A 14502-nucleotide genomic window follows, 5' to 3' on the forward strand; every position below is an offset into this window, starting at 1 on the left:
TGTATAGCAAGGAGTTATAAAATGTGGGTTGAGTTTTAATCAATTTTATTGGTTAATAAAAAATTATTTAGACTTTTTTATATGGCTTCCAAGGGAGCCATTGAGATTTCCTATATGGGTAATTTGGAACAACTGAAACTAATAATATTGTACAGAACTAAAAGATATTTAGACTTTTTTAATAGGGTTTCAAGGGAGCCATTGAGATTTCCTATATGGGTCATTTGGAACAACTGAAATAATTGTGATAATATTATTGTACAGAACTAAAAGTTGGTGTATGCTGCGAAACATTATATGTCTTTCTGAAGTATGGTACCTTATTATTTTTAGCAATTGGTTTAATGTTGTATATATTTTTTTAATAAATATGAAATAAGTTGTTACTAATATTTTAATATTTTATGATTCAAGCTATAGACCAGGGATCTTAATGGGTATAATCTAGAGTTATAATCATATCACCTTAAAACTTATGACGACGAATATGAAAAAGAGTTATCCAATAAGATTTATTATAAAAATCATAATGTAAATCAAAACTTTTCTATTTCATATTATGTCATGTAGATTATTACTACATTTTATTTCCAGTCCCTGAAATTTCACGAGTGACTACTGTACCCAAACTCTCATGAATAAAGCGCGGCTGTATTAGTAAGCCAGCCAGCCAGCTTGAATGTGTTACTGTTGGTTTATTTTTATTTTTTTATTTAGTTTAACTTTTGTTTTTCGTTCGTGCTTCGTTTCGTGTGGATCGGGCAGCTGTCTCTGTCTTTCCCAGTGCACTGGTGTGTGTGAGAGACGAGATCGCTCTGCCGCAGTCGCAGTCGGCTTGAAAAAAGTTTTAAATCTGGTAAATCTGAAACGAAACGCGTTTGTGGCTTCAGACGGCGAGTGGCAGTCGTACAACAAAGACGTAGTATTCCAAAGTTTCCAGAGGCCGAAAATTCCCCCTGCTGAAAAGTTGGTCAGGCAACTTTTTCAAACCAACAACAAAAAAAACCGTACAACCAATTCCTTTTACTTTTTGTCGAACTTTTGGAAAATCCTCTACGTAAGTGAAGAAAACCAAGTAAAGCCAAGACGCTTAAAGAAGAAAAAAAAACTAAAGCAAGTGAAAAGTGATGAAAGAAAGTGTAGAAAACTGTGCCAGAAAATTCAAAATACCATCAGTTATCCTTGCTTGGATTTCTAAATGAACGGATTTCGAGTTCCTCAAGAGTTAACCGATTGTATCCCAATATTTTGTAGTGCTATAGATGACCGAGAAGGATACTGTCTCGATGGCTACCGTGCAAATGAAGCCTGACTATGCGGCTAGCGAGGTCTACAGCACCGCCAGCGAACCGCCACCGGTGAGTACAGTGAAGCCTGTTTTAAGTTAGATCCACTCTCTTTGTGTGTGACAAATGGCGAAACTAATTATATGTAAATTCCTCATTTTATGCGGCTATTACTGGGGGTAATTACGGCTTTGCACCGAGGAAACTTAATGAGCAGGAAAAATATTTAACAAAGATCAGTATTTTGAATAGAAATTTTTTAAAATTTTAAATAGTGCCTGTTTTGGTTTAAGTATATGATAATATCTTAACAAATATAATTTTTTTTTGATTTGGTTAGGAACTGATAATATAATCTTTTATTTTATGATATACTATTAAAGAAAAAATACTCCAATAATTGTTTCAATAGGTTTTAGATTTTAAGCCAATTAAGAGTCAACATTTTGTTTTTAAAAAAGTTCCTCAAGCTTATACTTATAAGCTTATAATATATTTAAAATGTTTTTAAATATTCAACTATAGTTTGAGTTCAGATTTTACAATGCATTATTAGAGAAAAACAACCGAATGATCTAGATTTTTGGTATGCGCAGTTACTATATTTCTGAGTTTAGCTGACCCGCTGAGCTTTGATTGGCCAGCAGCCAAGTGGGTTAAAAAATGCCAGGGTCACCCTTTGACTTATTGCATCCGCTGTGGCGGACCACAGAGCGTATGCGCAATGCGGACCTTATTTTTTTCTGCACGCAGCTGCAAACGTGAGCTGCATTTTCACCAAATCAGTCTGCATTGCATGCATAAGCAATTTGCAAAATCCCCAATCCCTCCAGTTAATGTGCAATTTTAAAAATTATTATTGTCTGACAGCCGAGAGGGAATCGCATGCAACGTGAGCGGCTTTGCCAATTTTTTTCTGCGGCTTGACATTTCCCTGAGACTGGGATAGTCCATAGTCGTTCGTATCTGCAAGATACAAGATATACACATTTTTCTCGACAAAGGTGTGAATGGATCTGTGTATCCGATATGGTTGGACAAATAGAAATCCGCCTCAATCCGAATCTCGGGGAGCTCTAATACTGTAGTCACGACACGCTAATAACGCAAACCCTAAACAAAAACCATATCTATATGGTACTTTGACTCGTTCAACTTGTTTTCCCTGTCATGCCATATATATATGTATATGGAAAATTATTAGATCTCTGGCTGTTTTTCTGTATGTGTGGACTAAGTTAAATTAAAAATTTGCATAAATTGCACTGTACATTTTGCATTTGGCATTCAAACGTCAGCATCCGCATCAGCCATAAAATGATTTGTGCGGTACCATTCACGCGAGGGTTTTCCCCTCTTATTATTATTATCGCCTTACCAGCGGCACAGTGAAAGCGAATAGTTATCTAACAGGCTCAATTGAAGTGCCCACTTTTATAAGCCCGCAGTAAAAAAAAAACATGATTGGTCGAGGTATTACAAGTGAAGTTGGAAGATTAAAAACAAATTGTATAAGGTATTGATAAAAAAAATGTAAAAACTTTTTGATGCACTGTTTTTGATAAATGAAAAAGTTTTTGTATAATTACCAGATGTTTTTGTAGCATTTTAAATGCTTTTAATGGATCTTAATGACTGTAAACCAAGCCATTAGGAAAGACCATTAGGCATAAAACACAGCTTTAAAAATCAGTAAAAGTAATTATCATTATTATTATTTACAATATTGTTTTGATCCGCTGATAATAAATAATAAATTACTTTTTTTAGTTTAATCCAAGTCATTGACTTGGTTATGACCTTTCTAATAACTCGATCCATCAATCAATAGGCCACTCAATACGTCAATAGCTCTGTCTTAGCCTTCACAAATCGACCCTTGGCCAAAAGCTTTCCCTTTTGTGCATTATTTACCTTTAAGTCATAAGTGTTGGCTGGTTTTTTACCTCAAGTATTATTAAGTGACCCCACACAGATGCAGTAAAATCTCATTAACTTTTTGTCTTTACTTGTTTTTATGTACTTTTCTTTTTTAATATGTGTGTGTGTGTGCACAACACTCGAAATAAAAACCACAAAAATCGTTTTTCTTTCGTGGGGTTGAAAAAATGTGAATGCAAAAAACCAAAACCCAAAACCCAAACCGAACCCGAAACCATGATTGACAATATGAAATTTTCTCTATTCCCCCGCACTCGCCACCACACAAAAACAACACTCAAAACGAACCACAGATGGGATTTTTTAACTTTAATCATCAGGTTTGTCGCTCAAGTCTTTTGTCTGCACTAAAAATCTTCACGAAAAAAAAACTGAACAAAAAATTAAAACCTCATCAAGTAGAGTAGAGTAAAGGCGATCCATTCACTTCCACTTCACTTTGCCTGGTGTTGATGATGATAATGATGATCACTCACTCCGATCGTAGCTCACTCACAATTCACTTTCGCAACTGCATTTTGGGGCCACGCCAGCCACGCACGTAAAGGTGTTAACAGCAAAAAAAAACACACATTGCACACTTTTCGAGAAAAAAAAAGATATAGATATAGATATAACCGAGAAAAAGCCGCCTCACCTGACTGCACCCACACTTTTCCGACACTACGTCTTCAGTTTTCTCTTGGGCTTGCCATTTCCTCAATTTTGCAGTGGGCTTCCTGTTATGCAACCGAAGATCCCAAATGCGGAATTCACATATACATATATGGCATAGAGTGGATATTCCTAGTGCTGCGGCTTTTTGCATCCACTTGTAAATTTTTGCACCTTATACACATTAGTCACGGCATAACGCCGCTGGCAAAGCAAATATTTGCGATGATCTAAGACGCAGTTAAGTCGATTAAGGCAGTTTTTATGAACACTTGCCAAAAACTTAAATGCGTCTAACAATCACTTATTGTTTATTACCTCATGTCCCAACTTTTGGCTGACTTTTCAGCTTTTTAACGACTTTTGTCGAGTCACCTCTTTCACCTGAACCCATTTCATAACGCCTTAAAAGCCATTGATAACACAAATTGCATGACCCTTTTTCAAATTTCTTGTAAATATTTTCCCAGTCACACACTCAAACTCTTATTGCACCAAGCACTTTTCATAAAAATTCTCTGCAACTTGAAAATTTTGAAGGGGAAAACGTGCTTGACCACGTTAAAGAGTATTTTGTAGAGTAAGGTCGTAGCTTTTACCTGACCCCCAAAAAAAAAACTGACACACAAAGAGGTCATAGACAAAACAGCACGTAGAAATATTAAATTGCAAACACACAACTTTATTATTATAACATATGCATGACAAATAGCATAACATAACTAAAAGTATTTTCTGTATTTTCCAGGCCTACAAGCGCCAGGCGAATTCGGTGAAAATTGCCAAGATCACCGCCTTCACCATCATCATTTCGTCCTTTATCCTGGGATCCTTCATCCTGGCCTCGTCCTATCTGCAGGCCAAGGCCTCCTGCGACCAGGTTCAGGCCCTCGATTCGGTGCTGGAAAAGGAGCTAATGCTCGAGACTCTGCAGCAGGTGGGCAAGGTAAGTTACTATATATACATCGAAATTGATATACCAATCTATACAATCTGTACAATCCGTTGTGCCTCAATGATCCCTCGCTATGGCAGTTTAGTATCGTGTTCGTACTCTGGGCCTCAAAATTATATAGTTGGGTAATAATGGTTCGCATCGTTTGACTGCACACGCCACAGATTGGAGTAAACTCCCAAAAAAAGCAGAAAAAATATTAAGCCAAATTAAATATAATTACCGGAAAATGTAGGTATACATATATATTATCTATGGTAGCCGAAAAAATATTCGCCGTTCGTGTGGATCGGTGTAATTTTCCCAGAAATGTTGTTGACTCCGCGCGCTATTAGTTTCATGGGATAGCAGACTGATATTTTAACACGAAACGTTATATGAGACATATTTATTTAGGCTATATTAGCTTCTTGTATAGGAGAAATTTCGTTTAGACGGAATTGTAAACTGTTTATGTGGTTTTTACTGGAAATTTTAAAGGCTTTGTACTGATTTCAAATGTGTTTTTGCAGTTTGAATTGTAAATATCGTCTATCACTTGAAAAACTGAGAAGTTAATAAATTCACCTCAACTTCAAAGTGGCTGCCAGTCACAGAGACAATTATTAAAAACTAAACGTTTCCTAGACATTTCTTTATACACAAAATCTTGCCACATAACTGGCAGTTCAATCAAAAGTGATTGAATAAGCACCTCTCAAGCAATTTCGCATATTCACATGTAATAGCTAAAAAATAATGTTCAATTGTTTGCTTCCTTGAGAAATTTCACGCATGTAACCAAAACCAAATGGCCATTATAAAAAAAATATAGAAAAACAGCTTTATAGACACACCATAAAACTATGGATATAAAAAGGCTGATTGATGATTGGATGACTGGGCAAAGAGCATAATTCAAATTTAATGATCATTTGCATTCGTGTCATCAATATTCAATTAGCCGATATGGAAAGTGCAAAATGAAACAAATTATGCATACCGTATAAGTAGCTTTTAAGTGATCAGTGATCACTGATCAGGTTATTCAACCCGATGTGCAGATGGCTTATGTAAACGAAATGAATGAACGAATGCAACGGATAAATTCAATCAAGCGAAATTCCCATAATTTGACGCTTAAGTGGACACCAAAATGGTGGAGTTCGCTTTTGGAGCTTGCGACATAATAACCAGAGAGCAAACAATTGCGAATCAAATGCCAGACAAAGTGAAAGCAGCATTCAGTAGTAGTAAAAACAACAAAACATGTTGCAAGCCACATACAAAGATACTCACATACAACACAAATCCACTCAAGCGGGCGTGGGCGCAGCAATTGTTGCAGATGTTGCTGCTGTTGCATCCAAAATGCCAGAGATCATCAGCTGAAAGAGCAGCTGCCTCTAGAGATGGTCGAAAAAATCGTGAAAGTGATTTTTTCCCAATGCAACTGAATTGTTATGTGATCACTGTTAACCCAAAAAAAGCCAAACCCTCTAAAAAAAATACACCTTTTTATAAAGGCTCATTATTGGAATATATGAGCACAATTAATTTGATTGTGCGGCGATTTAATGGATAAGAGTGAAAGCTGCCAATAATTGTAAAGCAAAGCCATCTTAATGAACCATTGTTTGCACTAAACTCAAAAAACAGAGTACAGTTAAAAACATTTTAATGGAAAAAACAATTTTATTTTTAATATGTCAATTAATACGGGAGTTAAAGATTTTATAGATATTTTTTTAATAACATAATTACTGGCTTATAGAAACTAGTAGAGGTTTCAATCTAATAATATGTAAATAGTTGGTAACTGAAATTGGCATATTTAAATAAAAGAAAAATGGCTTACACGCTCCCAAGAAATTAATACAGATTTTTTTTATATAGAAAATTCCATTTTTAATCAAAAATATGTGTATTACTTCGGTATATAAAGTTTACAATGGCTTTTTGACTACCAAAACACTTTATTCTCATGGTTTTCATAACTTTCGTTTAAAGTAACATTTTGTTTTTCTAAGAATAGTTAATGGGGTCACAAAGAATTAAATTAAATTTATCAAAAAAAGGCTAATATGAATATATTAATCTTTATGTTGGGATTTAATTAAATCAATAAAGTGTTTTTTGACTCATTGGAAATTTCTAAAGATTTTATCGTTTTAGGTTTCATAACTTTCTTCGAAAGGAACTTGTTTGTTTCACACAAATATTTAAAGAAGTCAATGCCCCTTCTTTTAAAAGCCTCTCCGCCTTAATGGGGTTTTCCCAGAATCTCCAAATGGAGTTAATAAATCCCCCACCTCCAAAAATGCAATTTCATACACCTCCGTTTTGAGTTAAGATCTCCTCCTGATGAAGATCTTCTCACGTGGCCATCGCTTGCAACAGCCGGGCCATAATGCAATTTTGCTGTCATTTTTCGTTTTATTTCTCTTTTTTTTTTGTGGGTTTCTTTTGCCGGCTGGCGCCGATTGGTACCAAATACCAACCAAAAATAAGCAACTGAACAACCTTTCAGGCAAACATCCCAAGCATCCAGCAAAAAGCCATCAGCCATCAGCCACTGAGGCTGAGAGACCGAAGACCAAAGACCGAAGACCGGAGTTCCATTGTGGATTTGGTTTTGGTTTTGGTTTTGGCCATTGCCGTTGACTGTTTGCCATTTAAGGCAAGTTGCGCGCTTGAGTCTTTCGTTTTTTTCTCAGTTTGTTTTTTTTTTTGTATTTTTTTTGACAAAGCAAATGCTTTTTGGCCTGACGATTATGTAATGTGCCGACGACATACAGACAGGCAGCACATATAGGTAAATATAATTTATCTGCTGTTGTGCAAAATCGTTTGGCACTTTGCGACGGAGATGGAGAAAAACTTATTATGCTGGCTGGGGGCAAATGGGATTTTTTTTTATGGATGATTTCCCTAAAGAAATTGCCGTGGAGCCGCCTCTAGAATTACAATTGCAGCCGGCGACTGACGTGCGTCAGTCAGTAGGGGGCTATAAATAAAAGTTTTGCAAATTAAATGCCTACCGTCTGACTTTGGACGGCTGTCTGTCATTTTAATTGCACACCGAGCGTTCAATTTGTAATCATTTAATTGTCATCTTAATGCGACTCGAGTCGGTTCGAGTCCATTCCCCACATGTCCCTCGCGCAATAAACAAATTAGGGGCAGACAAATGTTCTCATTGTATTATAATAGATCTTATCTCCAGACGCGCCTGGCCTTGAAAATCAACTACGAATGCGAAAAGCAAACAATCAAATCAAGCGAACTTGTTTGCTGAACAGGTTGGGTTTGGTTTCGATTTCAGTTTTTCTGTTTTTACCTTTTTTTTGCTGTTTTTCTCTTACACATATGATTTTAAAGTGAAATTTACGGATTGTGTGTCACCTGGCCTGAAGAGCACATGACTCAGGTTTGACTCAGTTTTTGGTCCATTTTGCATATAGACGGGTTTTGGATGGAGATGAGCGGCTTTTCTGAGAAGCTGTGGAATTTTCCCTAAATTTTACACACTGAGAAATATTTTTTAAAATTGGGAATAGTTAAATTGTTATAACACTTACTGAATTATATTTAAAAAAGATTATAAAATAATGTATCTATTTTGATGTTTATTAGAATAATTGTTAAATAGGTCGCGAATTCTTTAGATCAATAGGATTTTCAGATTGTGGGGGTCATTCTTCCTTTCTTTCCTTTTTTATCGATTCTTTAGTAACCGTGAATTCTTGAGAACCAGATGAATAACTTCTTAAGATGATTTTAAACCCATCTTAAAGTTACGCTCTGTTAAAATTATTTCCCTAATATCACTTCTAAAACTGAATGGCAAATAAAAATAAAATCTTTCAAACTTCCTGTTTTAAGAATCATTGGAGAGTCTTCAAAATTAAAAACATAACTCAACAATACTGTCTAGAGGAAATCCGAAGCGAACTCGTCTCTTTTCAATGTCAACCTCTTTTGTCAAGTACACTGTGACCTGCAAAATAAGCCATCCACAAACCGGATATATAAAGCATTATCCAAATATACCCCTATCCCGCTTTAGCTCCGCCCAACTCCCCCTCGTTCGTGGCTCGGCATTAATGAGTCTCATATAATTTAAATTTATTTTTCGTTTGTTTATTTCTGTGGCCATTGCGGCTGGGCATGGATTTTAAGCCCAGCCACGATCCAAGCTCAGATATAACCATTTGTTCGACTCGGCGATTATGTAATTTCGCAGCCGTTTCGCTGTTTTGTTTAGACTTCTCGAGCCGCAGCAACAACAAGTTTATTCCGATGGCATTTTACTTTTTGTGTTTCGGTCGTATGTAGGTTGGGGTCACATCTCCGCCGGGCAATTGACTGCGCTGACTGCCACCGGGTCGGGTCTATACCTCTGGTCTGTGCCCCTCATTGTTTCGAGCACGAAGAGTTGGCTGGAAAACCAGCAAAAACTAGTCAAGAAAATAACGAAAACCAACTTCAAAGCAGACACTCAGTTTCTCAGTTGAGGGCTCCAAAACAACTTTGTCAATTTTGCGACAAAACGATGGGAAATTAAGGGTTATAAAAGCACACAAGATGATTCAAGACTGAAAATTGGTACTCTAATTGAACTTGGTTAAGAAAATGACGTAAGCAAATAATAACTTGAAGATTTATGTAGGTATAGTACTTAAAGTAGAGGACAAATAAAAAATGTTATCATTTTTGTACTGATTCATTTACTGATTTAGATCAGTGGTCACCGGCGGAAGCAGAGCCCTTGGGCTAACCCATTTTCTCTGCCGGCGCTCTGCCAACACACACAGCATACAAAATGCAGACATGTCTTTGCATGCTCATCCTCTACTGGCAATTATTTATATGGGTGTTATTAGAATTTGAGTTAATATCGAACAATAGATCGAAGACTTCTTAAAAGCCCTTTACAGTAATTGGATTTTTTATCGAGTTCGAAAGGTATTTAATATTATTTTTCTTATTTCTAATTTTTTTAGGAACTACCCCGTGCTGAGCCCCTGCTGGGCGGAGCTGCTGGATCCACCGATGACTCCGAACTGCAGAACCTGGAGCCAGAGAGCCGCAAGGCCGAGGCCACCCAGACTGCCGAGGAGCACTCCGACAAGGACAACTCCTACTCCGACAGCGATGAGACCGATGAGCTGCAGAAGTACCCCGGCAAAATGCCGCTCGAGCTGGACTTGAGTGACCTGGCTGCCGCCATTCTGCGCAACAACAAGAAGTAAGGATTACATATAAGATATACCATACCAATTGATCTCTAATCCATAAAAAATCCCACTTAATCTTTACAGATCTCGCATGAACTGTGTGGTGGAGCGCAAGCACGCCGAAGAGATTGTCGACTCGCCCTCGAAGACGGTGGCCCTGCCCTTCGGAGTCAACCTGACCACGGATCCCAAGAAGGCCCGCATCACCGGTGAGCGGATCTCGATCTTCTGCGACGGCGGCGACGAAAAGGACAAGGAGGAGAAGGAGGCCAAGCGCCAGCGGGAGCAGGAGGAGGAGGATTCCGAGGAGGATAGCGAGCCACTGAGGCCAATGTTCATTCCCTTCCAGCGTGTGCCCATTCCCTTCGGCCGCATGCCCGACCAGATGCCATTGACCCACATGCCACAGCGAATGATGCCCCCGGCCATGCAGATGCACCAGCAGTTGCCCCACCAGCAGCAGCAGCAGGGACCCATCATCATCCGTCAGCTGCCGCCTCCATTCCAGCAGCTGCCCATGCGTCCTCCCATGCCGCCCCAGGTGATGCAGGCTCCGCGCATGGAGTCCTCCGAGGAGGCACAGATGCCCAAGGTCCAGACCGTGCGCATTCACATGCAGCAGATCCCCTTCCGCGAGATCCATGTGGCCGACGATGTGCCCGTCCAGATCCCCTTCCGTGAGATGCAGCAGCGTCAGGAGATGCAGCAGCGTCAGGAGATGCAGCAGCGCCAGGAGATGCAGCAGCGCCAGGAGATGCAGCACCGCCAGGAGATGCAACAGCGTCAGGAGATGCAGCAGCGTCAGGAACAGCGTGATACTCCCCAGATCCAGATCCAGCCCATGCCCTTCGGCATGGCCCTGCAGCGTGTGGGCATCACCGCCGAGGACTTGAAGAACATCCAGCGCATGGCCGAGGATCGCATCACCGACGAACTGCGTCGTCTGGCCGCCGAGGAGGGTGCCGAGTCCAATGAGGCCAGTGAGGAGGATGTCTCCACCTCCGGCGAACAGGCCACCACCGAGGCCCAAACCACTGGACACCAGCAGCAGCAGCAGCAGACCGTTCAGCCTGAACAGCCTCAGCAGGAGCAGGAGCAGCACCAGGAGGTCAGCCAGGAGCAGCAGCAGCAGCAGGAACAGCAGGTGCCCACGATCCGCATCCAGCGCTTGATCCTGCAGCCCCTGCCTGAGCAGCCACGTGACACCATGACCCCGCCCATGCCCGACCAGCCCCAGCAGCTGCCCTTTGGACGCATGGTCTACGGCCGCAGCCTGGCCCAGCCCGTCCGCATCCCCGTGCCCATGATGCAGGCCATGGAGGGAGGAGCCGCTGTCCCCGAGGAGTCCCAGCGACCTCACTGTGAGTACTTGTTCTAGGGAACTTTTCCTTGTTTTTTGAATAAGCTGCTTTTGGCTTATTATGAAGATACAAATTATTTCAGATAAATCTTTGAAAATGCCAATTAGTTAGTATCAACATCCCAAAATAGATACATTTGTGAAATGTTAGTTAAGTAAAAAAGATTTTAAACACATTTTGATTTAACAAGTCTGAAATCGAATGATAAAAAAATGATTTATAATCGTAGAATGCATTCGACATCTCACTACGCATCAACTTGGAATAATTAATGAATAAACCATAAATGTATCTTCATAAAAGTAATGAATCCTATAAATATTTATCAATCAATTTTACAATTTAGAGTCTTGATTTCCAGTCATCTTGTCACATTTTTTATCCGGAGATATTCTAAAAACTTGAATTGCGTTTAAAACCAGATTCAGGAATTAATAGACCATTAATTGATGCTGACAAATGTAATTAAATTGAGTACAAGATATAGCCGAACTAAAATGAGCAAAAAATCTATCTATGTATCTATGTATTTTTTGTATTTCTAAATCAGTTTTTAAAATTAAACCAAACCATCTTTTCTTTACAGTCGTTCAGCCTCGTTCCGTTTAAGTAACAAGAAGACCACGCCTGTGATTGCTGCTGTGCGAATCGAATCTCGACGAGAGGATAGAACGAGAAGAACTAGGAGAAGGAGTCATCATGTCCCTAACCCAACCCGAGGAATCTATTGAATTGTAACCGAGTCGTCCCGATTTCTTTTCATATTAAAGCAGCTTTAAAAAATATGTAAAAACCAAAACGAAATCAAAAAGTTTTAAACATTACTTTCAAACTCTTTTGGCTTTCTTCTATAATTTTCAAAAACAACAACCACACACAACAACAAATATTCTCCTGAGAAAAAAAACGTGAAAGTTTTCCCAGTATTTTTTTCTTTCAGTTTTTTTGAATTGTCTACAGTTTTGTTTTCACATTCACACAAATAAATCCGATGGAAATTTTTGTACATAAATTATTATCGTATTTTTAATTAATTAATTGTCTTGTGTAGTTGTTAGTAAATTAAGAACGATGCTGAAGCTGATCTGATCTTGATATAATCAAATTCCAAAACCAACGACAGCAAAGAGAAATTTGTACATTTTATATAAATATATATACTATATACACACACACACATTTTGAAGCGAATAAAATTGTGGATAATTGGAAATCAAAAATAAGATGTCTTTTATTTGGATGTGGGAAAGAAGATATGAATATTTTTCCCATATTTCCCCACTTTAAACAAACATCCCTCGAACATTAGCATCAATTAATTTTATTTCAATACGTCTCCACTCGATTCCTTTTTTTTGGATACCGCTCAAATCATACAAATTCGCAAAAATCGAACAATATTATTTGTATATGTTTTAATCTCCCGCATTTCCTCGTTTTTACATTTTGTGCTTGTCTCTCGTTTACAGTTGATGTATATAATATATATTTTGATCAGTGTAAGTTATATGCTGTATATACAGATTTTGCACGTGCTCAAGACAGGGTAAAAACAACCGATGTCAGCAGCATCCGTTGGCTCAGCAAGGATGCGCAGTGATTTTTGTTTTCCTTAATTTTCTTTACAATTACATGTTGTATAATATATATTATGACTAAATCGTAAGTTGCATTGACAGTTGGATAAGATGGGGGTTATTTTTTGATTTTAGGGGTAGGGGCTTTTGGGTGGGTGATGTACAATACGGTTTCGTAGCGCTTTATCTCGTTAAAACTAAATTCGTCTAAGCCTTAAAAACAAAACACACACGCTTGAATACACAATTACATTTCATAACCAAAAGCATTATGAAGGAAACAAATACGGAGCTGGAAATAATATAATGGATCTAAACATACAATCTTTGTTCCTGGTCGGACTCACTCATCACTTGTATCACTGATTTCACCGATTTAGTCAAGTTATCCTTATATCCTTTCTCTCTGCAGGCTCTTCTGATTTTTCCCATATTTCTTTTTTTTTAGTTATCTAGGATGTAAAGCTGTAACAACGCGAACGTAATTCCATAATAAGGTAGCTATTATTATTAGCACTTCTTCATATCTTCGTTGACTATGACTACGGGGGGTGTTCTTTTTTATGGGGATACTAAGGAGATGATCTTCTAGCCATTCTCACACTGATGTCCCTCGCAATTGCCCCAGAAGATGCAGTTGCCGACGCCACTGTAGCATATCAGTGAGATGGCTGTGAGGAACACCAGGCTGCAGATGGTGCAGGGCTTCCGCTCCAGAAAGAACCCCACCAGGTAGAGTACTATGAACATCACGTGGGTCTCCATTAGGGCCGGATTCGTGGGCTTCGGTATCAGTAATACGGGTAACAGGCATTGTAGGCAATACATTCTGTGTGTGTGCGGGTGGGTGTGTTTGTTTTTGTTTTTTTGTGGATTCTGGCTTCTGGGTTCTAAAAGCGCGAAGCGTTGACGTGGTCCTCCGCGCGACCTGCAAAAGTCCCAGGGCAAAGCCAGGGGGGTCGAGGTTGGTTTTAATTGTTCTATAATTACTATCAACCATAGTCCTGGGCAAAGACCAAAAACGTCAGCAGTCCATGGATCTGTTGTAACTGGCCATTTATATGGTTCTTTGGGTTCTGGGATTACCTCTCCTGGGGCCGCCTGGCGCTGACCTCTCGGTTTTCCGCTCGTTTAGTTGCTCGTTTGTTGTGCGTCGTTTAAAATCATCACATATTTACCCAAAATTCTCTAAACATTGTTATCTATCGGACCCTACTGTTCTGCTTGCGATATATCGATATTAGTTCGAGTGCTAGTGCTGCAAAGTGCCCGATTATGATGCATTGTTCTGGTTCCGGGGAACCAGTGGGAGCAAAAGAACCACTGCTTACCGCGCAATTCAAACTTAAGTCCATAAGGAATTTTTGTTATTAAATCAAACACAAAAAAAATCTTTGTTCCATCTAATAAAGAAATTTATAATGTTTACTTGCATATAATATTTCTATTAAATTACTTAAACAACGCTATAATACTTTTTCTCATCTTTTAGATAATTAAATTTTTTTA

At 38.7% G+C, this 14502-nt stretch overlaps 2 protein-coding genes across 3 annotated transcripts; one reads left to right on the forward strand and one right to left on the reverse strand.

The window, feature by feature from the left end:
- Window positions 1–870: 870 nt before the first annotated feature.
- Window positions 871–12303, forward strand: Msr-110. 2 transcript variants are annotated; one of them, XM_017069255.4, is made up of 7 exons: window positions 871–1057; window positions 1255–1358; window positions 3521–3547; window positions 4630–4827; window positions 9822–10066; window positions 10140–11416; window positions 12003–12303. In XM_017069255.4, the coding sequence occupies exons 2-7, from the start codon at window positions 1263–1265 to the stop codon at window positions 12023–12025; spliced, it is 1866 nt and encodes a 621-aa protein (XP_016924744.3). In that variant the 5' UTR covers window positions 871–1057; window positions 1255–1262; the 3' UTR covers window positions 12026–12303. The 2 variants fall into 2 exon arrangements, with proteins under 2 accessions (XP_016924744.3, XP_016924745.3); XM_017069256.4 differs by lacking the exon at window positions 3521–3547.
- Window positions 12304–12717: 414 nt separating this feature from the next.
- On the reverse strand, window positions 12718–14236 carry bc10 (BLCAP apoptosis inducing factor bc10). The gene is made up of 2 exons (XM_017069122.4): window positions 14080–14236; window positions 12718–13921 (listed from the first exon to the last, which is right to left on the reverse strand). Exon 2 carries the CDS (start codon window positions 13819–13821, stop codon window positions 13582–13584), a length of 240 nt encoding a protein of 79 aa, XP_016924611.1. The 5' UTR covers window positions 13822–13921; window positions 14080–14236; the 3' UTR covers window positions 12718–13581.
- Window positions 14237–14502: the final 266 nt, after the last annotated feature.

The sequence above is a fragment of the Drosophila suzukii genome, chromosome 3 (assembly GCF_043229965.1).
Source record: "Drosophila suzukii chromosome 3, CBGP_Dsuzu_IsoJpt1.0, whole genome shotgun sequence".
NCBI lineage: Eukaryota > Metazoa > Arthropoda > Insecta > Diptera > Drosophilidae > Drosophila > Drosophila suzukii.